Source organism: Scomber scombrus, chromosome 23 (assembly GCF_963691925.1).
Source record: "Scomber scombrus chromosome 23, fScoSco1.1, whole genome shotgun sequence".
In the NCBI taxonomy this organism is placed as follows: Eukaryota; Metazoa; Chordata; class Actinopteri; order Scombriformes; family Scombridae; genus Scomber; species Scomber scombrus.
The window spans coordinates 12,595,879-12,619,586 of NC_084992.1; the positions used below are offsets into that span (position 1 = coordinate 12,595,879).

The 23,708-nt window shown below is 39.7% G+C and overlaps 2 protein-coding genes across 3 annotated transcripts; one reads left to right on the forward strand and one right to left on the reverse strand.

Annotated features, from left to right (window-relative positions):
• Positions 1–538: 538 nt before the first annotated feature.
• On the forward strand, positions 539–9,795 carry LOC134005867 (phospholipid scramblase 2-like). The gene is made up of 8 exons (XM_062444890.1): positions 539–682; positions 1,296–1,392; positions 3,771–4,048; positions 4,964–5,006; positions 5,217–5,437; positions 7,023–7,184; positions 7,989–8,147; positions 8,256–9,795. Exons 2-8 carry the CDS (start codon positions 1,380–1,382, stop codon positions 8,313–8,315), a joined length of 936 nt encoding a protein of 311 aa, XP_062300874.1. The 5' UTR covers positions 539–682; positions 1,296–1,379; the 3' UTR covers positions 8,316–9,795.
• A 1,272-nt stretch (positions 9,796–11,067) lies between these two features.
• tnk1 (tyrosine kinase, non-receptor, 1) lies at positions 11,068–21,925 on the reverse strand. Of its 2 annotated transcripts, none has more exons than XM_062445199.1 (14): positions 21,673–21,925; positions 18,789–18,966; positions 17,583–17,653; positions 17,279–17,470; positions 16,687–16,839; positions 16,299–16,576; positions 16,077–16,203; positions 15,755–15,901; positions 15,544–15,638; positions 14,680–14,910; positions 13,775–13,839; positions 12,890–13,389; positions 12,695–12,790; positions 11,068–11,521 (listed from the first exon to the last, which is right to left on the reverse strand). In XM_062445199.1, the coding sequence occupies exons 2-14, from the start codon at positions 18,949–18,951 to the stop codon at positions 11,348–11,350; spliced, it is 2,292 nt and encodes a 763-aa protein (XP_062301183.1). In that variant the 5' UTR covers positions 18,952–18,966; positions 21,673–21,925; the 3' UTR covers positions 11,068–11,347. The 2 variants fall into 2 exon arrangements, with proteins under 2 accessions (XP_062301183.1, XP_062301184.1); XM_062445200.1 differs by having other exon boundaries at positions 18,789–18,970.
• Positions 21,926–23,708: the final 1,783 nt, after the last annotated feature.

A 23,708-nucleotide genomic window follows, 5' to 3' on the forward strand; every position in this document is an offset into this window, starting at 1 on the left:
GATGTGGTGTGATGTGTCATTAGGAAAATGATGAGGAAATCGATTGAATTATATAAATGATATGAGATATGATAATAAAGAATACCTCAGGGGTCTTACAGGGACCCCATATTATATTATATTATAGTTTTATTCAGCACTGACTGTATGTGGTTTTCATCTCTGGGGTATTGGCGCCATCTGGTGGTCGTCGCTATTATAACAATCAAGACAAACTGCCCCTCCTTGCTGGTAAGTACACTGATAATTCATGTTGCAATTTCCTTAATGCAAATCCTCGTGTGTAGCCTTTGTAAAAAGAGCGAGTAGAAACTATAAATTAACATAATAAATCGCTGTAATGTCTGTATCAGCTGGTGTGGGCTGAACAGGTCAAAAATATATCTGCAGCCTGTTGATTTTAATGCACATCCTGTAACTTTTTGTTTCCGGATTAAAAAAGGTGAAATTGTTGTTTTATTGACATGAATAATCCTCATGTTTCGGTTTGACTCATGCTCATGGAAACAGCGCCAGTCTGCAACAGGGGGAGGAGATTAAAGGGGAGGCGGGACAGCAGCAAAAGAGAAACAGGTTTACGAGTGAGGAAAGACGCATCCAACTGGCTCTGGATTCGTGAAATCAGCCTTTTTTCCTTCACTGTTTTCTTAAACAAAAGAGAAGAAATCAGCTGACAGAGAAGGTGAGATTGCTCTGGATTTCTCTGTTTTCTGTTCTTGTTTAAATAATACCGATGATGAGAGCCTCTCTCTTTTTTATAATCAGGCTTCAACCAGACGCAGGGACTGTTTATGTGCCGGAGAGATAGCGCAAGACAGATATGAGTGCAAGGAAAGATAAAAGCGCTAATGACCTCTGGATGATTTGGTTACGTTTCAAACCTTGCCTAAACCGGGAATTCAGTTTCATGTAGTTTCAAATCATTTCTAATAAAAAAAAATGTCGCTTAATGACCTGCAGACCTCCACCCTCCTCCTCTTTCCTCTTCTTCCTTTTACATGCTACACCCACTTTTTTTTCATGCATCTTTTAGTTTCCACTTTCATGCCACAGGATTTTCTTTTTCTGTGATATGACTGACAAAATTTGGATTCCTGGTTCTGATGGTTGTAAAGTAGGTTAAGACCAACAAGGTTTTTGATTATTGCAAGTCGCAGCAGCATGATTGTGGGATTAAATGAGGCTGTTGGTCTTTCGTTATTGTCACTTTCTGTTTCTGTGCAGCCCCCCCCACTCATTCTTTTTTTCCCTGACTTCCACCCCCACCCCTCCCTCTTTGCTTCTCATTCCTCCAGTTTCCCATAGAGATCCCGGGGAGTGGACCAGGAAGTCTGACCTCCTTTTCACTGCCCAAGTTGTGGCCAACTCCTCATTAAACCATGTCTGCCCCTGGTAAGTTGCAGCAGTAAGAAACCAGGAAAACACTAACTGTGATGTGAGTTTTTGTGGGTGTAATATAACAGCGTTGCCTTCCTCATTTGTGTCTTGTTTTATGTCATGATGTGCTGCTATTGTGAAATCTGAATGTTTCCAGTTCTGTCACAAACTTAGCGTCATGGTGCAGTGAATCAGATTCTCTTCGTGCCCTTTGAGTAATTTCATCCTCCCTCCAAGGTGGTGAAAGACATTCCTTGGGTGTATGTAATTGCACGTAAACTGAGGGGTCTGATTTTACCCGTTGGTGGAGGTGAAAGGTGCCTTTGTGTGATTCATCTGCCTGCATATGTTGTGTATGCATGTCTTGCTCTGCTAGTGAGGGTGGCCTTCCTTTATACGTGCTGGTTCAAATTTTTGAGATGATTTCCTGTAAAGTAGAGAGAGGAATGTGCGATGTGGAGCAACAACAAGCTTTGGTCAAACTTACGTCCTCTTTTTGATTTCAGGCTTTTTGTTTTAAAGGTAGAAGCCTGACGGATTGTTTGCTTTCTGGCTTTGATCCACAGTTGTTTAGAGACTTCATTACATCAATTGGAAACTTTTCCATGGGAGTGTTTTGCAGTTAAACAATCACGTGACCTTTCAGACAGTTTTACTCATGTGATGCAATGACAGCAGAAACCAGTTTGGTCAGTCGTTAGCCAAGTTTGATGCCCACACACAGCACCCAATTCCTCAACAGCACCACTGATAACATTGTGATTAATGACGCTTACAGGCGAGGTCAGGAAATGCTGGTTTATGCGGTTCATGAAAAGTGACGTCTATGAGCATTACATTAAAATACACATATAGCAACAATTAATATAATGATCAAATTACAATAAAAAGAAAACACCCACATAAGCCCATATTTATCTCACAGATATGTGCAGACTCAAGCATAACTCAGCGAATCACAAGTCAGAGAAAATAAGTTTTTAAATAATGTTTTCAGCTTGATCTTGAATGTAGTAAAAAATTGTTGAGTTGTTGCTGATTAATTTTCTGTCTTCTGATCAAAATCTGGAGAACAGAAATCAAAGCTGGTGTGTCGCCTCTTTCCTGAATTTGTCTGGAGAAAAACAAACATGAGAGCACTTTTTTTTTATAACTAAGATTTAAGTGCAAGGGAAGCACAGGTGTTTCCTCTCATAAGCAATTTAAGCATCCATTAAAGATCCAAAGTACACACAGTAAACGAGCTGTTTATTGATACCTCTGCAGGAACACTTTCATTGGGAAAACATGTGTTCTGATTTGGGGGGGGGGGGGGGTTGTTGACCTAGGGTAAAACATCATCAATACCTCTAAGAGAAATTTTTTTTTGTTAAAATGAACTTCATGGTAACTTTAGGCAGCAAGAACATCTAAATCAGTGTTTCTGAGAACAACTCAATGTGCGGTGTCAACATTTAATGACACATGACAGTCAGCATTCCAGTTAATTAAAAACGGACGTCTACATGCACTACTCGGTCACCATGTATCTATCTTTACCAGATAGTATTTGTGGCTCTTTTAAGGCTGTTTTTGAATAACTATGTGTTGAGTGAATGAATAATCTTGTGCAGACCCATTTTTTGAGATCAGAATTGCATACTGAGACAATAATTTGGTGTCCATGCTGAAAAAATCCAGCACCACTGCTTTTAACCACCAGCTGAAAACCTTACTGATTATTATAGTTGAATTCATTCATTCATATAAAGACTATTGTCAGGTAATTTGATTCTAAAGCCTTTTTTAACAAAGCCAGTTTCTCAAGCTAATATTTAACCAGGAAGATGTGACGAAACAGGTTGAAACAGTCAGGTGAGTCCGCCGTTACGTACTCGCCTAATAAGAAGCTTATTGGCTCTGCAGGGAAAAGTAGGATGATCCACAGTAAACACTCACGAACAAACACCGCAGCTGCTATCAGCCACACACACACACATGTCATGACTTCCTCCGTCGCTGGAGTGAGGGCTGACTAAAAGCTTGTTCCTGCATTATTTTATTGGAAGGTAAGACATTAGAGCCGAGACATTTGATTGCATTTTTGTGTGTAATTTTTTTTAATATCATGTTTTTATTTATGTTTCTCCCTTAGTTTGTTTTTAAAAAATCTAATTTTATATTATTATTATGTATTTTTAAAATTATTTATGTTTCATGGTTTAAATGAACAACTATTGCTTCCTTTTTTAGTTTCATCTCATTTAACACTGTGTGTAGAGCTTCAGCTTTATGAGAAACAGTACATGCATTGTACTGAGTGTGGACTCTTATCAGTTTATTCAAATTCGGTCAATATAATAATAAACCTGCTGAGGACAATGTTTGAAGTCATATCGTTGTCTTTTTGCCAGGTTACCAGCCACCCTATCCTATGGCCCCTTATCCAGGTCCTGGGGGGTACGGAGACCCCAGTCAAGCCCCTCCACCAGGCTTCAACATGGGCTATAATCAAAACGTGCCTCCTGTCATGTATCAGCCAGGGCCGGTGGGGCCTGGTCCGGTTCCAGGGCAGGAGTATGGTGCGCCTCCAGCCCAAGCTCCAGGCCAGGAGTATGGTGGGGCTGCACCAACGATGGCCCCAGCCATGGCTGCTGTTGGGGTCCCACCAGGGCTTGAGTACCTCACACAGGTAGGCCAGAGACAGACTAAGAGGAGAGATACCATATCTGAAAAACATAATTAAAATTCCTGAGTGATTTCTGGGTGATTCATTACAAATGCAGTTCCACCTGTTTTAATGTTTATCTAAGAAAATCTTGAACTAAGATCATGTGCCACTTGTTCATGCTTGACTTCTTGGCACATGGATCCAATCATAAAAAACTACACTTGAGTTTGCTTGAGCGCGTGCAACGCCCAAAGAAAGCGCTGTGAGCAGGTGCGAACCAGTCGACGAAATAGATGTCTGATTTGCTCTTTCACAGTTAGTTCCTCATCAAATTAAGTAACACACTGTGGATGCACTTTAAATCCTGTACACAGTACACAAGTGGTCAGGTTAAAGTGAATAGTCAGTGAAGAAAAAAAGGACTAATTTCTTTTAATTTGCCGTTTTTTTCTGTTTAAAACATTGAAACGTGACTTCAGTCCTCTCAGCCTTTTGAACATGTTCAGATCATGTGCAATATTCTTTTTAAAAACAAGAACTCCCTTGTGTACATATGAAAAGAGCAACTTTCAACAAAAGAGTTTAAACAAAGGCTTGGCTCTCTAGCAATGAACATTTCATGTAGATACCTGTAAACAGAGTGAAGTCTACTGGTAACAAAGCTTCACGCCCACAGACGTGACTGTGGTCGACCCTCCTTCACTGCAGCTGGTTTCATCGGGATCAGGGAACAATTTTATGAAAATTCATTAATCAGGTTACTTTGCATTGCAAACACGTGAACTTGTCCCCTTATGATTACAGTTTTTCACTTGTTTAAAGAAAAATAATCTCTTACTTACAGCTTGAAGATAGATACATTTTGCAATTACTTCATAGTACTTACTGTGTTTTAAAAGGATAACAAATGTATGCCTCTTTCTATTTGTGTTTTAGATTGACCAAATTCTGATCCACCAAAAAGTTGAACTCCTAGAAGGTAAAGTTTGTCATTTGTTTGCACAGTCGTTTTTCTTTTGACAAACGACGAGCAGAAGTTTTTGTTACACTGCTGCGTTTTAAACCTCTCAGTAATAAATCATAATGATAGATTTCAAGTCCTGCCCTTGAAATTCCATATGTATCTTTATGTCCCTAATCGCCCTTTGAACCTCTTTTCCTTTTCCCCTCTCTTTTCAACCCCACCCAGCATTCATCGGGTTCGAGACCAACAACCAGTACGAGATAAAGAACAGCCTTGGCCAGAAGATCTACAAGGCCAAAGAGAAGAACGACTGCTGCACCAGGAACTGTTGCGGCTCCCTGCGCAGTTTCGACATGAAGATCAAGGACAACACGGACAGAGAGGTCATCCGCCTCATACGGCCTTTCCGCTGCGTCTCCTGCTGGTGTCCCTGCTGCCTGCAAGAGGTCTGTGTCCAAGTGTCAAGAAGCAGTTCTTAATTACCTCATATCATATCAACACACCAAGACCAATCTTATGCCAAAGTCAATAGTTCATTCAGTCCCATATCACCCTGAGTACCCATGCTAGTTATGAATAAACACTCCGATATCTGTCTTATAATATTTGACTTAAGTGTGTCACGATATTGTGCCGTTAATAATCCTGTTAATATTCAACCGTATTGATCCTCTGAAGAGCTCCTAGTAAAGAACTATTACTGTTACTTTACAGGTGAAGACTCAGTAACAATAATCATGTTTAAGAGGTACTTGTTTTTCCTGGAGTGAATTGGACACTCTTTTTAAAAAATGAATTACAAATAGCTTCACAAGGACAAAGAAATGCATCGTGTCCAAAAGTTAAAAGAACTATGATTCATATAAAATGCAGTTTGACGAATGAAATCAAATGAACAAATGCTGTAGAGCAAGAAATGTTATTGTTGATGTGTTTTTTAAAAGCAAAGAATATTCTGCTAATTCATCCTTTTACGGAACAGAGTTGACAAACTGTTCTAACAAACGAGGGAGATGTTTTCTTAGTCACCGCTGATGTTATTGAGCAATGCAAATAATTTTGTTTTTATTTTGCCTGTTTTTGAGATATTTCTGTAAGATATCTGTCGCTCCGTCGATAAAATAGTGATGAGGTCAAGTTTGTTTGTGGTGCTCACAGAGAAATTAGAAAAACTCAAGAGGAACTTTGGTCTTTTCTGAAACAGTGTCCTGATTACTGTGGATAATACAAATATACATAATACTTTCTACAAAAACAAGAAGTCTCTATGAAAACTGCTGAGTAATGTTGACGCTCAGATAGATATCTCTTAATCTAGATTTTTCTAAATAAACAAAAAATATTTGCATATTTAGATGTCACTAAAAGATAGATATCAGTAAAAGTACCTTGCCTGGATTTTGAAATGTCTGTTTTTTGTGCAGGTTTTCTCTCCAACAAAACCATTAAAACAGATTATTTCACTCATTAACCCTCTTTCATCCAAAGAGAAGAAACATATTGTCTCTTATTAGCATAAAATCTGCAGCCTCACAGCTCTCAGTGGCTCATATTCAGAGGCCTTTTGTTACTGTTGAGTTGCTGAGCAGCGTTTCAATGTCTTTGCGCGCCACTCCGCTCAGGCAGGGGTTTGTTAGGACTATGAATAGTCCTTTGTCTATACAAACTATCTCCTGGACTCCTCCAATCCCCTGCCATCCCTCCACCTATGGGACCTTTCTCTCTCCGTCTCCATCTAATCACATTGCTGGCTACACCCTCACATACTGCACTCCTCTGTTTTCTGGCTAGACAGGAGCCATGTGAGATGTATTAGCTTTATTATGTGGTGCTACAGCGGAGGAGTCAGAGGCTCACTTATCATTCCTGCTGTCCTGTATGGCACGCTGTGTAACCCAATGATGTTTATTTATAGCTGTGTCATAGGAAGAGTCCAGATTTTTAAACCCCTGTAGGACACCTTTCTATTTTTACGTCATGTTAATATGTGTATGTGTAGTATGTGTAATGATGTATGTGTGTCACCCACAGATGGAGGTCCAGGCACCGCCAGGCACCACCGTTGGTTATGTCAAACAGGACTGGCACCCTTGCCTGCCAAAATTCTCCATCCAGGGAGCCAACAAAGAGACCCTGATGAAACTGGAGGGTCCCTGCTTCGCCTGCAACTGCTGCGGTGACGTGAACTTTGAGGTGAGCTCACAGGATTGTTGTGTTTGCTGGTGAAACTCATTTCTTCAGTTCCTGTTTCAGTTCCAACAATCCAGTTTACAAAGTGTGAAATTTGACTTTTTGACCAGAACTGAAAACAAAATAGGAAGTTATTAGAAACTGATAACATGATAACTGGCTTAAAGTTATAGTTCAGTACAAGCGTGTAACTCTGAGTCTGAAAAGTGAAAGCAATGCGGAAGAGACTTAAACCTGCATTCTTCCTAATGGCCAGTGGCCAGATTAGAAAAGGACTGTGTGTTTTCAGTTCATTAAAGTTAACTGGAACGTTGTGGCTCCCTAAAAAAAGTCTTCAGCGTTCAGATGTATTAAAAGACCCTCTAAGTAGTCTGCTGTTCAGTTTGTCCAGTATTTCCATTTAGTTTTAAGCCTGTTTTTCACTGGCCAAAATTAGCATTAGCATTAGCATGATCACAGTTAACCATAGACTGTAAATGTACTGTGTTAAGCACCTAGCAGCTGGTTAGGGTTAGCTCCACCCTCTCGTCGAAGTATGCTCACTTCTGGCTCCAAAAATCCAAGATGGCGTCGGTTAAATGTTTGTTAGGCCTCAAGGATTCACTCGATGGGTTTTGGTGAGAAACACTTTGCAAGGTACCTTTTTCTTTTTTAAGGACTGCGTGTCCATGTTGGCCTAAAAGTTTACATTGAAAATTCATTAGACGTAATCAATCGGCTCACCAGAAAAAATAACTATAGTCCCTCTCGCTCGCCTCTCTATTATGTTGACATTATGACAGTGTAGTTACTCTTTTTGCTCTGCAGCTGAAGTCAAAAGCTGACCAAACCATTGGTCGCATCAGCAAACAGTGGAGTGGCCTTTTGAAGGAGGTCTTCACAGACACGGACAACTTCGGCATCCAGTTCCCCATGGACTTGGACGTGAAGATGAAAGCTGTGCTCATGGGAGCCTGCTTCCTCATTGTAAGTCCAGATTCTTCTTTTTTTAATAACACCGGTTTGGATTTTGCGGATCTTGCTGTGAAAAGTGGAGATATTGGTCAACATTTCCATCTTTGTTCTTCTTTGCAGGATTTCATGTTCTTCGAGAAGGTCGGGGAGGCAAACCAGCGCAGCACTATGTTTACATAACAGAGGAAAAGCAGGAGAAAACAACAGCATGAGAGCAAGGACTTTCTCTAGTTATGCATTGTCTGTTCAAGTACTTTGTTTTTCTGGTCCTTTTTTTTTTTTAATCTTTCGTCATCAAATTCCAGCCAATATGGAGCTAATCAAAGGATCCTGATTGCAGATGTCTTGCCATGGATGCCCTATACAGTTTATAGACTAGCTGACATATACTACCTACCAAAGAAAGATAGCCTTGCTCTCAGTGTCTTTTTCAAATTGAAGTAAAATGGACATCATCTTAGAAGTTTGTGTCCAGGTTTTGAATATGCTTTATGCTACACTGGCATTGACATTTCATATTATATTTATGTCGCATGTTGATATATTATAATTAGTCTACACTCTTACTTGCGCTTTATAAGGAAATCACAATCGATTTTGTCTAAGTGCAATACTTCTGTGGGCATAAAGGCTGTATTTGTTGCCTTGTTTTTTTTATAAAGGAACACAAGCGCTGTACAGAATATCTGTAGTTAAAAAAAGAACATGCTACCGTTATGTAGGGGAGTGGTGATTATTTTAGTAAGAGGAATGGGAGGTTTAGTGTAATTTCGTAGAAGTCATGAACACAAGTGTAGATGCACACTGTGACAATATTCACCTCTCAGCTGCCTTCTTCTTTCTCAAAGCCATCTGTCTTAATCTACCAGGCCACTGTGTAAACGCTCTTATGGTCCCACTGTGCTTTATCGGTTGCCATGGAGATCAACGATGCATGCTGAACCTCGCCCTCCCGTTTCTCCAAATACCACTGTCAAACTAATGAGAGATGATATGAGAGAGAGAATGTGGATAGAAAGCAAGTAAAAAGCAGAAGTTGAGGTGATAAGAGTTAAAATTGACCTCAGTGTTGGAAAGCCCCTTTAGTGAGGGGCGTTAAAGGAAATACAGAAACTTTTCATAATTTCTTGTAACAGATTGATACCTAAATGTGAACTTGTTTTGACTATAGTTTTGTTTTCAGGTCATTTGACCACTGTGCTTTAGAATAAATTAACTAAAAAGCTGGTAAATGTTTGCAAATGTTGCTTATTACTCTTGAACATGACTCTTTTGCTCTGTATTCACATGTCTGTTCATAAGATCACATGGGTGTGTCTCCCATGTGGCTTGTTACCACTCATCCTCATAGCTCAGGCCCACAGCTTTCTATTATACACTGTTAAAATGTGTGTTGTTGCCTGTATGTACATGCCACCACCAGCCTGTATGCAAAATAGCCAAAGAATGAACACTTTGTGCAATTATACATTTACTGAGTTAATCTGCAGCTTCTTTTTTTAATCAAACAATTTTATCTGCAGTGTTTGTTTGCTGTATTTCTATCAAAAAACAATTTTGTACCACTTTTCTGTGACTCTCATAACTTGTGACTATAAATTACTTTTTTTTTTTTTTACAGACACAAAAAACACCCTGTAGTTCATAAATAAAATATTAAGCAATTATTAAAGTGGTGTCCTTGTGTGTTGCTCTGCTTCAGTCGGTGTCCAGGAAATTTTGGGTAATTGCCCTCGGAAACCAGTCTAACAGTGGAACATCTGGTCACACTGGAAAAAAATGATCATTGCATTGTCAAAGTCCAGCTCCACTAAAACACTGCTCCACTTCAATGATTAGATAACTTTACCCTGCAATATGCGCTTTATTGATGCAATATCAGCTCTCTTATCTGTCTGCAGGTTAAAAGAAATATTATATTCATGTCCTAGTTCAGGTGCAACAAAGGGAGACAAAGTTCTCTTCCCAGATCAGATACTAAACCACTTACTGCTCCACCTACTGGGAGCATGTGAGAAATACAAGCAAAGTATTTATGGGAGCATGTCCGCACATGTCCATCCATGCCTCAGAGTTTCTGGAAAATAACTGAATTGGATTATCTTTCCATAATATTTAATCCTCTTGTCCTTATTATACAGGAATCAACAATTCAGTGACTCAACAACTGCTCGTAATTCACCTGAATTTGAACCTGTTACTGCTGTATATATAGTATATGTACACAGTGCTTGTCTGTCTTTAGTTTCAACCACAAGATAAATTTCATGTGAAGTAAACTTGCCAATAAGCCATCAGAATACATCAACATATCAGCATCAACGGCTTTGACGTTTAAGGAATTTAAGTCTTTCAATCAAATTACTATAAAACACTGAGATTTATCTTTCTGAAGAGCGGTTAAGTTTGTTTTAAATTAAATTTCGGGGTCTTTTATTCAGTCATGAACAAGCTCATTGTTGTGAAATCTAAATGAGGTTGTGTAATGATTTCACCTATTCAACTTTTTCTCCCCTGATACTTCATCTGATACCTCAACTCAGGCCAACACTGAGCATTTAAAATATCAGTTGTCCTCAGTTGGATGGTGTTTATTTAAGATAACAGGAGGCCAGGGATTACTGTGGAAACACTGAATTATATAATAATAATAATAATACTGACAAAGAAACTCAATTTAATGTGGATGAGTCACCTCATGGTTGATGCCCAGATGATAAAGGTCAGTATGAGTGCATCCCTAGTATGAAGTTTTTAATCTCCTGCATAAAAGCATTTAAAACTACCACAACAAGACTGTGTATTACCCCTTTATGCTAGTGCAGTAACTCTGTATAGAATAATATTTAAAATTCACAATAAATATTAATTGATTAGTTAGTACACTGGAATATTATCACAACTCAACGTATGACCAGATCATCAATTTATTCAATATAACAATCATTACTTATATGTACAAAGTCATTAAGATACAAAAAAGTATTTGCAAAAAAACCCACATATGTGCAGAGTAATGTATCATAAAAAAATATAAAAACAGTAGTCAGAAGTCAGTCTTTTTCCACATTCCTTCGTTTCGAAATATGTGACTTTTGTTTTTACATTCTTCCATCTTCATTTTCCTGTTTTTATATTCCACATGAAGGACGCAGTGGGCAGATTTCAGTATCAGAGTGTGTCAATGTGAAGCAAGTTTCATGCAGTCCTTTTCACACTCGTCTCTCGTTGACGATCTGAGGTCGATCCCTCTCAGGTCCGGTTCTGTCGTCCCGAGACCATCGGAGCAGGTAGCGGCTGGCCAACTGCAGGTTCCACTGGTACCTAGAGAGGACTCTCATGCAGTCGTCTCTGGAGCAGAGGCTTAGCGAGTACAGCTGCTCCAACTAAGACACAACAAGAGGGACAGAGCTCAGAAGCAGCCATGGAAGACAATGCAAACAAAACTTGAGGTCAGAAAACTGCTACTTATTTTCTTTCTGTGGGTTGAAATTTCGATTAAGTTGCACCTCTGGCCACAAAACAAAGCATGTTGTTTTCCAGCAGCACTCAAATGAAAAACACCTGCTGTTACATCATACAATAGACTGGAGTATGCCCTGGACTACAACATGCTTCAATGTTTATTGCAGAATCATATACTACAGTTTATTTTATAATAATAAAATTCACAGTTGTATTACCTTTTAAAGGAGAGTTATAACATTTTATGGTAGCTGATAACTCAGCGTTATATAAAAATATCTTGACACATTGTACATTTCTTATTTTTGCCTATATGAAAATAGTCTCAGTTTATCTTGTATTCTTTGGTATTAAACAATCACACGTGACTCTAAATTCAAACTTGACTTTTATTTCTGGGTAAATTAAGACCTTCAAATTAAAAACGTGCTCATATTTGAGTGTGAAAAACTACCGGGTGTTGCTTAAACTTAATGCACAAGAAAAACTGCCTTTATAGCACAGGCGGATGTATCTGTCAGGGGGCCCTGTGGTTAAAACATTGTTCATTGTGTACGTGCTCTGTGGCTTTCAGGTTCCTATTATATACATCAGTTTTATTATACACCCAGACATCCGCTAAACTAGATTCATTTTAACTGGCCCCAGGTTTTCAATATGTCATCTATTTAGTGGACATTTCATTAGACACACCTTTTTTATATATTATATGAAAACTAATAAACAAAAATAATAACGCAGGACCCACCATAAATGATCATTTACTGTGTAAATGGTGAAAACACACAAACAAACCTGCAAGTAATCAATCTTTCTCCAACTGCACTAATTCCATTTTAATTTACTTTAAAATCATATTCCTTGCCCTGCATTTCTTTAATACCTTGTCATATTCTTGTTTTATCTCAAATAAAATAATGAAGTCTCTTTGAATTGCCTACTGGTTGACAGCTACTATACATATCTTACCTCTGCTTTATTGCATCTTTTAAGTGACATTTTGTCCAGTTTTACAAATCTAAAATGACTTCATTCAACAGATACAGGTATTGATGGTGTTTTTTGCCCTTTGTGTTGTAGTTTTATGGTCTGACCTTAAGTTGTTGCTCCGCTCGCAGTGGGTTCCAGTCATTACGTTGAAGCGCAATTTGAACCTCTTCAATAGTCACTCCATGTACCGCCTCCATTACCTGAGCAGAGCAGAGCATCAAAGCTTGTGTTTCAATCCACTGGACGATGTTTTGTTCAGAAAGAAAAGCATGTGAAGCAGTCAAGAATGTGCATCATACCTGTGAGATGAGATTGCCTCTCATGTGCTGCAGATGAGGTGACTTTTCCCGGTCACGATCTCTGATTCGTTCCCTCTCTCTGTCGTCTGTGTAGTCGTCCAGCTGTGGGGTCGACCGAGCCACGTGGGCCATTTTAGTCAGGTTAGAGCCTCCCACACCCTGTGGAGGCTGGTGTGGAGGTTGAGGTTGAAACTGAGGAGGGGAGAGGACCACCTGAGGAGGTCGGGAGGAGCCTGGGAATGGGACTGGGACTGGAACTGGGACTGAGCAGTTCGTGGGCTTCCTCTGAGGTTTCAATCGTTTAAAGTTGGGGGGAGGCGGTCTGGGAGGAGGGTTGATGCTAGCCTCACTGAAGCGACGTGGATCCTGCTGCATCACCACACTGCGAGATACCATCCCTGGCGGCATGAGTCTGCCCTGCTGATCCACTCTGACCACCCCAACTGTCTGAGACTGGGGCCGCTGTCCACTCAAGACCGACTCCAGGCTTCGAGACATACCTGAAGACAAAGGGGGATGCAAAAAGTACGATTAAATGTTAGAAAAAGATTAGATTAGATTAGAGAACACATCTTTATAAACTTGACTGCACAGTTTAGTAGTTTTGCACAGATAGTGGCAAATGAATAATCTTATTAAAGAGTGTATGTGCACTGCTGGGATACACTAATAAAGCCACTAGGGGGCAGACTGGCCAACTGTGAGTAAATCAGTGATACACTGAGTGGATGAATAAATACAGGAGTTAAATTGGATGGATAACGTGCCTCACATTTAAAAACAGGGCAACAAACAAGCAGATTTTAAGACATTTAAACAGAATTAAAATGAATAGACATTAAAACAGAACTATGTTCTACAACTGCTTTTATATTTAGCTCCTACCTGCCATTTTCTGCAGATTGGAGACATCCTTCTCCCTGGCGGGGCCTGTCTTCCAGCTGCCACTGCTGCACAGGTCAACACAGTAAACAACACATTACAGCAGGTCAAAGTTCAACACTACACTGCAATTAGCTTTCTGCAAGTGTTTACAGTGTAAACAACAGGGATGGTAGCTGCAAGGATACGAAATAACATGTTTTACACATAAGTAATTGTAATTGAAGTCATTGTATGCTCAAATGAAAGCAATCTGTTGTGAGACGCAGCCTGGCTCCTGTATAATAACCAGTTTATCTCGGATGGTAAACTATAATTCTTGAGTCATTTTACTGACATGCAGGTTTTAGCTCGAAAGTTATTGTAGGTTTATTTTTATCTCTTTACATATCCGGTCACACAGTAAACAACTTTGTGTCAGGATATTTTTAGTTCAGCTAAAGTTTAGAGCTACAAATAAATGAGTCAGCATGTATTTTGACAATTAATTTATCATTTTAGTCTTTTTTTAAGCAAATATGCCAAATATTTTCTGTTTGCAGCTTCTCAATTGCCAGAAAACAAGACATATTGAATATGTCACCTTGGATTGTGAGAAATTAGAAATACGCATTCTTCACAATTATATCTGACATTTTATAACCAAATGATGAATCGGTAATGAAAATAATCATTAGTTGCAATGCTGTCTGACAGTAGACAATTTTTGTGCTCATAAACAACAATATGAGGCTTTGTTTTACTTCAAAAGCAAAGAGCAAAAGCTTCTTTTCAGATTTATCATTTTTTGAAATATTAAAGCAAATATACCAATGTCTGCATCTGCCTAAACTTTCTATCATTAACCTACACTTACAGTATATAATAAAAAACTACTGCACAAAACATGAATGAGAAGTATCACTGACTCTTCCAGGTTCTCAGGTGTTCCCCAACTGCGATCAGGGTGGATGTCTCCATGCCCGGTGTGTTGCAGACTGCCTTTCACAGGTGTGGAGATGTGAGCGGGGTTTGGCCCAGAGTTGCTGGAAGTGGCAACAGCAGCAGCAGCAGGGATTGCTGGTGCCGTGAGGCTCGCAGGAAACAAGCCGACTGACAGCGTCCGCTGGTTCTGGCCCCTCCACTCACACAGCTCCAGGCTATACATAGAGATGCAGAACACTTCAGTCACTTGGAAACTGAGACTAAGTAACATTTGCTGAACTTGGACAACTGTGCTAAACATAACAATAAAACAGGGAGAGATGAGTCATAAAGTCAGCGTATTGACTCTGATGTCTGTTTCATAGTAATAACTACCTTTTAAGTAACTAACAATAACTACCAGTAAGATACTGGTCATACCAGACAAAGTAAAGCTGGAGGAGGCCTTTAAATAATTTAAAGGAAACACAGTATGTATTTTATACTGATTTTTATGGATTTAGGTGATGAAATGTTTTCTGTTGCTTAATGCAAATTTTGGATTTGCATAACTAGATTACAAACATATCATGGGCAATAAAAACAAACTGCAAATGAGTGACAAAATAATCATAACTTTGATCACATATCTGTGGTGTGAAAAAACACTGAGAGGACAGTGTCACAGCTGCTCAACTTGTCAAACAAACAAAAGGAAAATATGATCAAGGACTGCATGAGACCAAGCCTGGAATGCACTTTGGAGAATGCGCTGATTTAAATCCCTGTTTCATCTCAACAAAGGCCTATTGTGTGAGTCAAAGTTTTTCCTTTATGCTTTTTCTTCCACCCATCTTTCTCTCACCCACCCGTGGTCGATGACAGTCACAAGGTCGTTGGCCACCAGTGCAAGTTTTCTGGGTTCAGCAAAGTCTCTTGTTGCTTGCACCTCCATTGGTTTAGCCTGTGGAGGCAGACGGAGAAGTGAACACAAAGGATAAAGAAATGCACTTAGAAAACATGCATTTTTGCAGATTTTTGCTCATTTTGCTAATGAGAAATGTTATGTATGTTTCAGACCTCTGCCACCATTGCGGTGAGTTGGGCAAAGCTGGGTCTGTCACTGGGGTTGCAGGCCCAGCATTTCCTCATGACGATGTACAGCTCTTGCGGGCAATCTGGCGGCTTTTCTAAGCGCTCACCCTCCCTTTCCACACGCCACAGAATCTGAACAGGAGAGAGTAAATGTCAGAGACACTGAAACGATGAGTCACGGATCGTATCATTAGAGTAAACAGCAATAGGGTGTGGACGCACATTCCAAACATGAACACGAATTTGGCATGGATACAAACACCAACAACACAGCGTGAATGATTACATATAGCTGATAAGCGTGTACCTGTCTGCCTGACAGACCGAACCAGGGCTCCTCGCAGTAGGTGAACATCTCCCACAGGGTGACACCAAACATCCACACGTCTGAGGAATGGGAGAAAGACCCGACACGTAGACTCTCTGGAGCACACCTGGTAGATGGACCAGATGGAAAAAGAGACTTTAAGGGATTATTTGGTTTCTTCCTCTACCTCTTGAATTTCATCCTTGTCCTAACTGGCCTCACCATGCAAACGGGATCCTTCTGTGTGCCGACATGACGTAGTGATCGGCCTCTTGGCTCAGGCCCCTCATGAGGCCAAAGTCCCCGATCTTGACCATCTCTCTAGAAGCCAGTAGTACGTTTCTCGCAGCCAGGTCCCTGTGGATGTATCGCCTGGTTTCCAGGTACTCCATACCTGCTATGATCTGAGTGGCAAAGAGCCAGAGGCGCACCAGAGGGTACTCATATTGACGTGAGCGCAGGGTGTCATATAGTGAGCCCAAGGGGGCCAGCTCTGTTACCTAGAGGAAGGAAAAAGATGTGTATTTAGGCTATGAAGAAGATTAAATCGATAAATATAAATCCTTAATTAATCCATGTTCAAACATCAAAGGGCAATAAAACATCTTACCATCTTGAGGGGCTGTGTGAGCACGACACCATAAAGGCGTATGATGTTTGTGTGGTCTAAAGACTGCATGGTGGTCACTTCTTGGAGAAAGTCTGTCAGTGTGTCCGTCTGCCTGGACATGCTGTTTCTTAGTGATTTAATTGCTACAGGAAGCTGAGAGGAGTGAACATATGAACAGTTTCAATCCCAATTCAACCCCTAAAAACTCTGTCTACCATTTGAATGTTCACATGTAAGGTTTGCCATGTTAAAGTTCATCTCAAACCAGTTAGTGTGTAGCATAACTGGACAATAAAATCATTCTGAAAACAGAAAGGGAGGTGGAGGGGTATTCAGTGGGCTGCAATCTGAAAACTCACCACTAGATATCACTAAATACAACACACTGCACCTTTAAGGTCCATCGTGCTACCATTATTGATCCTGCACATACAACTACAGCTACACTTTTTAAGCACAACCTGTCCATTGTGGGTTTTAAATGAGAGAAGATGAAGTTGAGTGAAATAAATGCTGCCACACAATTTTAGTACTTAAACACTTATAAAACTTAAAAGTAACTTCTGATCAGATATTGTAAACTGTCTCTTACCACTCTTCCGGTGGGCGTGTGCCATTCTCCCCTCCTCACCACCCCAAAGGAACCAGAGCCAAGTTTCTCTCCCAGAGCCAGTTCATTATCCTGAATTAGACTAGGGAGAGCCCGGCCGTTGCCATCCTTGCTCTGAGGTGGATTGCTTCCGCTCCACTGCTCACCCCCATCTGGAACTCTTCCACTTAACACCTGCATGCATCCATAAATTAATAAAAAACTTCCTGCAAGTCTGATTACATGTGGTTCACACATATAGGATATGACGGCTACAACAAAATTGATGTAACGAGATGTTTCAGACCTTGGGAATCCATGAGCGGGATCGTGCAGTTGTCTTGTAGCGTTTCAGAGCGTCCCATAATCTTCTTTGTGCTTGAAGATAAAGATGGATGTTAATATACACAACATGACATATATGTTTGAATTTAAAATCCCTGTTTTAAAACGTCAAATTATTTTTTACACATATTTACGGTAAGAAATACAGTAACATTAACTTAAAAAAATATATAAAACAATGTGTGTATCATTCTGCACAAAATGACTACTGTCGCAATTTCACCAAATTGTATTAAAAAGACCTGGGCAAAAGATGTCTTCATAGTTTGTGCTATTTCTGCATCAAACTAGATGCTGCAGCAGAAGTAACTTAATAAAAAAGAACTGAAATGAAATGATGACCCAATTCATCAATCAGTTGATCAAAAGAAATATAGTTGAAAACAATATTTTGTAACTGATCAATTGATTTAATTAATCAGTGAATTAATCTGATCAAATGTGAGACTGCTTTTCTGTTTCATAGCTTTGTAAATTAAACATTTCTCCATTTTGGACTGTTGGTTGGACAAACCAACCACTTCAGACTCTACCTTGGACTGTGATAGTAAAATATCACTTTTTGCCAGACTAAGTGAGTAATAATACTGTAAAAGTAATCAACAGATTCATCAATAAAGTTGAAATTAGAGTGTCAAAGAAAAATTCTTTAATGCCTTGCAAGAAATTTGTGAGATTTTAATATGAAAGAGTGCAGACATCCAAAAAATGTACAGTTGTTGGATCAAAAAACAAACAGAAGGCAGAAGATCAACACACTGTACTGATCGCTCTCCAATAAATTAAAGTGAACTAATTAAATCTATTAGAGAGATCACTAATCATGCAGCTCAAGACCACCTGACTGAATGTGTGGTAATGTCTTAGTTTTTCAGACTTGCAGAATCAACACTGTATTTCCTCAAGATAACATCACCTGGATGATGTAAACAACCAACAAAATGAATATATCTAATTCCAGCCTATGGGTGTATTGTTCGTGTAGGTTAATTACTGACAAATTAAAGATAAACACACTACTGAGAGTAAACAGAGAAGCACTCTTTTCACCAGATGCTATTTAAACAAAACATCCATTATTGAGCGACGTGGGACATCCTTCCAGTCTGCAGGAGAAGGATGTTTTGATGTTTACTCAGTGTAGTTAAAAAGAGATGATCAGGCTCACCGGGTTTACTGATTCCTATCTGCTCCAGGTCGGCCTCCTTGACGTAGGCGAAGTGCTCGATGCGGGTGATATTGAGGCCATCTCTGATGCGCAGGTAGAACTTCTCCAACTGGACCTCAGCCAGGAGTTGGTACAGCCACTGAGTGTCCTGGTCCATCACCATGACCCGATGACGGACCTGCCTTTCAGGGAAAAAAGGTCATAAGGTTATATGACAAATTTTATCTATTTGTCTGAAAATGCAAAAATCTCTTACTAAGATCTCTAATCTTTTTTTAATTTTTACAACTTTCTGATAAAAGCAGAAATTTTGCTCTCAACCATGTTTTCCAGTCTTGGGATGCAAAATGAAAACTCAAGGCACAATTACCAAACAGTGCTCTATCTGAACTCATTAAAGAGCTTGTGTAACGGTTACTTTGCTCCCACTTGGGCCTTGTTAGGTTACCATGGAGACCCAACAAAGAGCCCTTGGTGTTGATGCCAGAGGGAGATTGTTAAGCTTTAAGCTGGGTGCCAACTTTTAACAAGTTGTTTGTTGGCTTCCAGTAAGGAGGAATCTTAAACCGGTAGCTAATTACCATCTGCCGATGATGTTTATTCTATCGAAGTATCACCAGTGACAGATTGATACAGCTTTAAAAAAATGTTTTGCATATGCTCACACCTCCAAACTGGCAATGAGTCTGGACATCAGACTAGGAAAATAGAGAAAGAGGCAGATCATAGAGAGAGGAACAGGTGGATGAGGGGACAGGAAGCAAAGCCAGACATGTAAAACATTTTTTTCCTCGTGAGCAGAAACAAGTAAGTCCAGTATCAGGGCTGCAGAGGGTGATGACACTCACTTTGAACCTCAGGGATGACAATACTGTGGGATATCCTGGAGCAATGTGGAAATCCAAGAGTTGGATACATTACATTGCAACATGCAGCTTTAAGGGGCACCGGTTCAACCAGCTCTTGTTTTCACACAGTGCTTATGTAACAACTGAAAGTATCTAAATTATTGTCAATCAGCAGAATAAGTGTGCGTAATCTGATATAGTTGATTGTGCCGTCATTTTCACTTTCAATTGAATCTGCATTTCTGTGATAAGTTCATTGTTAACACTCGATTACACTGTCCAGAGTCATAAGAGTAACAACAAGCATGATTTAATTAAATTACCACTTTGCTACATATTTAAATATATAAAACATTAAAATGCATCAAATTCTTCTTCTGATGGATATCATTTCTGGCTTGAAGCTTTGTGCAGCCATAAATCACCTTCTTATCAACAAACAGTCCAGCAGCTGTGAGGCAGAGGCAACATTCCTGTGTCAGCTACTCTGGGAAAACATTAACATCCACACTCAACAACCAGCGCAGCTATATTGTCCTCAACAATCAGCCCGCTCAATTTAACAACCTTTTAAAATAGAGGGAGTGCAGGAGGGTACTCGCCTGGGCTTGCATTCATTTGCAGGGACAACTCCCAATTAATTTGCACCTTACTTTGGGGAGCAAGAGGCATCTGCTCTCTGCAAATTAAGGGAGGGTAAACACAATGAGCTCTGTGATCATTCAGTTTATGTACAGAGTGATGAATCGTTAACCTGCCCAGCTACTGAGAAAATCCTCTCAGTCTGATGTCATGTGTGACCAAATGTGCAACTATTCACTTAACAGTATAGTGACTGACTTAGCCTGACTTTTATCATACAGGCCATTATCTGTACCTTCAAATGACCAACAGCACTGTTTACCCAACTCAACAGCATTTCTGTTTGAGAGCCTTTGTTTGCACTCGTGATCCCTGCTTCCTTTGACTAAGTACAAGAACAAATCAAGATCAACTCAACCGTGGGATATTCATCACTAACAGAGCAGTTCTCCTCACGTGTAAGATAAAGATACAATCACACACCGAAACTTATAATCCTCCTTGCCTGATGACCCCTTAGACAGAAGCAATGTCCATTAATGACCAATCACAGGATGTTTATGTCTATAAGGTCATTCAAACAAGTTTTTAAAATAATTTACAAGGTTTTAAGAGGTCAAATGATCCACAAATAAAAAAGAAATTGCAAAGATTAGAGGAACGACTAAAAATAGAAGTGTGTGTGAAGTTAATTTCTAGGTCAACTTTAGGAGTGATAGCCTGGACTGTAAGTGTAGCAGGTTGGGAGTGTTTGACCATAACAAGGGCACTGATTGGCTGATCCTACGACCCAACTGAGTGATAAAGTCTACAGTAATATACACAAGTCTTCCATCATACTAGGGCTGGAACAAACTTATTTTTTTATTATTGATTAATGTGTTTTTGTGTGTATTTTTTCCATTGGGTCTATAAAATGTCCAAAAATACAACCAAATAAACCAGAAAACATGCACATTCATAATATTCACTAATAATAGTATTAATATTAATTTAACGATAATAATTCATAATATTCACTTCTCAAATTTAGAGAGCTGGAATCTTGTTTATTGTCTCATGACCCCTCTGGTTGATCTTGCGACCCTTGGTGGGGTCCCGACCTCCATGTTGGAAACCACTGTATACACATATGCATAAGACCCTTATGTAACCAAGATGCTGTGCAGTTTTTGAGGTGTAGACACTGTAGAAATGAGTCCAGAGACATGATCTGGTAACTATGGAAACTATGGATATTTACCACTAAGCTGTTAGATGGTATATATTTTAGTTGCGTCAAAAACTGTTTCAGTTGCGTTTTGGTAAAGTTCAAGATATGACTTACAATATAAACATATGCAATATACTATTAAGAACTTTCTGAGATCTTATAAACATCTCAATAGATCTTTTTGGAGAGTGAAGTTTGGCGCACAGTGACTGAAACGTCCCATTAAACCGGTCTCACCTACCGTTAATCAGAAAGAGTCTCCGGTGGCTGACAGCTCTTTCTCAACCACACACACCCCGGCTCAAATGATCCATGTTGGAACTGAAACCTCCAGCGACGTCGACGGAGAGCTTTCCCACAAATCACAACTCTGCTCTGAGTCCTAAATTCCTTCTAAATATAAACAACGCAGGTTATTTCTCGGTTTTTAGTTAATATATTTACACATCTCGTCGAGCCCTCAACAAGTGTATTTTAGTGATATACCTGTGTGTTTTCGGCTAGTTTCTCCTCCCATTTTCAGTTCCTCCACTAACCACACCCCTTCCTGGCTTTTCACACCTGAGTTTACACAGTGGGGTCCGGGGACCATTGAAGGGTCTCTGAGAAGGTCCTAGGCTGTCCCCAGCAAAAATGGGAATGATCTATTGTCACTATAATTTCTTCCATAAGCAAATGACCCTCTATTAGGATTTTGGTCCTGGATTTCATAAGCTTTCTGTAATAAAGCATCTAAAAGCAAACACCGTATGAAATGGTCTGTGGTATACTCTGTGTCACTTTAGGGGTCCTTGATGTGACAATTTTAGAACCACTGCTTTAGGTAGTAGCCTATGTGTACCTGCACAGGTATGGCTAAGGATATAGCCTAAATTTACTGGCACAAGACAGTAATGTTGGACTAAAGTCAGCAGTAATTAAACAGCAATGTGGTGTAACTGGGTGTGTGGATCTGTAACAGTTTACTAGACTAGACTAAGCGTTATCTTTAGTTTAATATTTAGTCTACCTCATTATGGTTGGTTAAATATTAGAGACACATCTATGTATAATGTAAAACAGTTTAAAAGCACCAACTATAACCCCAGAAAAATATCCATATTCAGTGCTTTGTAAACCCATATGGACTGGGCACTAGAAACTTTAATAAGCTATCAATCCAAATCAATAAATGTGAATCCACACCTTTCTAACTCTATAATGTTCAGGAAGGAAGCAGTTATTGAGTTATGCTGCATTTGTTTTAGTGTGCTCATTAATCTGGTAACTTTATTATCCTGTGTTGTTCACCTGAAGTACGACAATTCCCGTTTACACCATGACTCATGTGTTTTTTAGTTAAATTTTATATAGGTCATATTTGACAAAAGGCCTTCATTAATTCTATTTTTGTTTGGACTAAGGCGAAACTTTCCATGAGCTATGAGTCAAATAAAGAAACTCAAATGGTTTTCTGCGTCTGTGTCTCTGCTCCTCATACCTGTTGCTGCAGAGCAGGTTTAACAGGATATTTGTTGCCTCTCTCTCATGTGGCTGCTAATATGAATGCAAACCCAGCAGCACAGTGGGGTATGCACTTTGCACTTCCTGGTACAGTATCTCTCTCCCAGTCGCTCCTCCCTGCCTACCTGAATTACTCAACACACACAATAGATTCCAGAGGAGTCAAAGGACCCTGAAAACAGGAGTGGCCGTGCATATATGATTTCACTACTTTCATGCACCTCTGACAAAGTTCTAAGAGATTAACAGGGACATTTCAGCTCCTAATGAGGCCAATTTTTGTCCTATTTTTTTGACTATGCTCCACCCAAAAACAAAACAACAGTGACGAGCACAAGTGATGACTAAATTAGAGCTCCAGAGAAACTGACTATTTCATAAGTTGAGTAAATCATCCTCCACCCACTGGACAGGCATTTAGACAACAACCTGTCATTTCCTGGGTTTGACGAGTAGTTGAGTCTCCGGGGCTAATGAGGATGTTTACACACTCCCTCTGCTACCTTAAATCTCATCTCAGCTCTACCTTGTGACTCTGAGGCTGAACTTTCTGAGTGTCGTCTTACAGTGTGGGAGGCTTTTAGCTGTGTGAGACACAGGCCCAACTTGAGGTGAGGGGACGAGGCATATGTGGCATTCACTCAACAGTTTACATCATTTGCCTGAAAAAGGTCACATGCCCATAGATTCTTAATTGTCTCCCTTAGGAGAAATTTGTTACATACACAAACACCTATACACCTTTATATATGAGCTTCATCAAGTACACAAGTA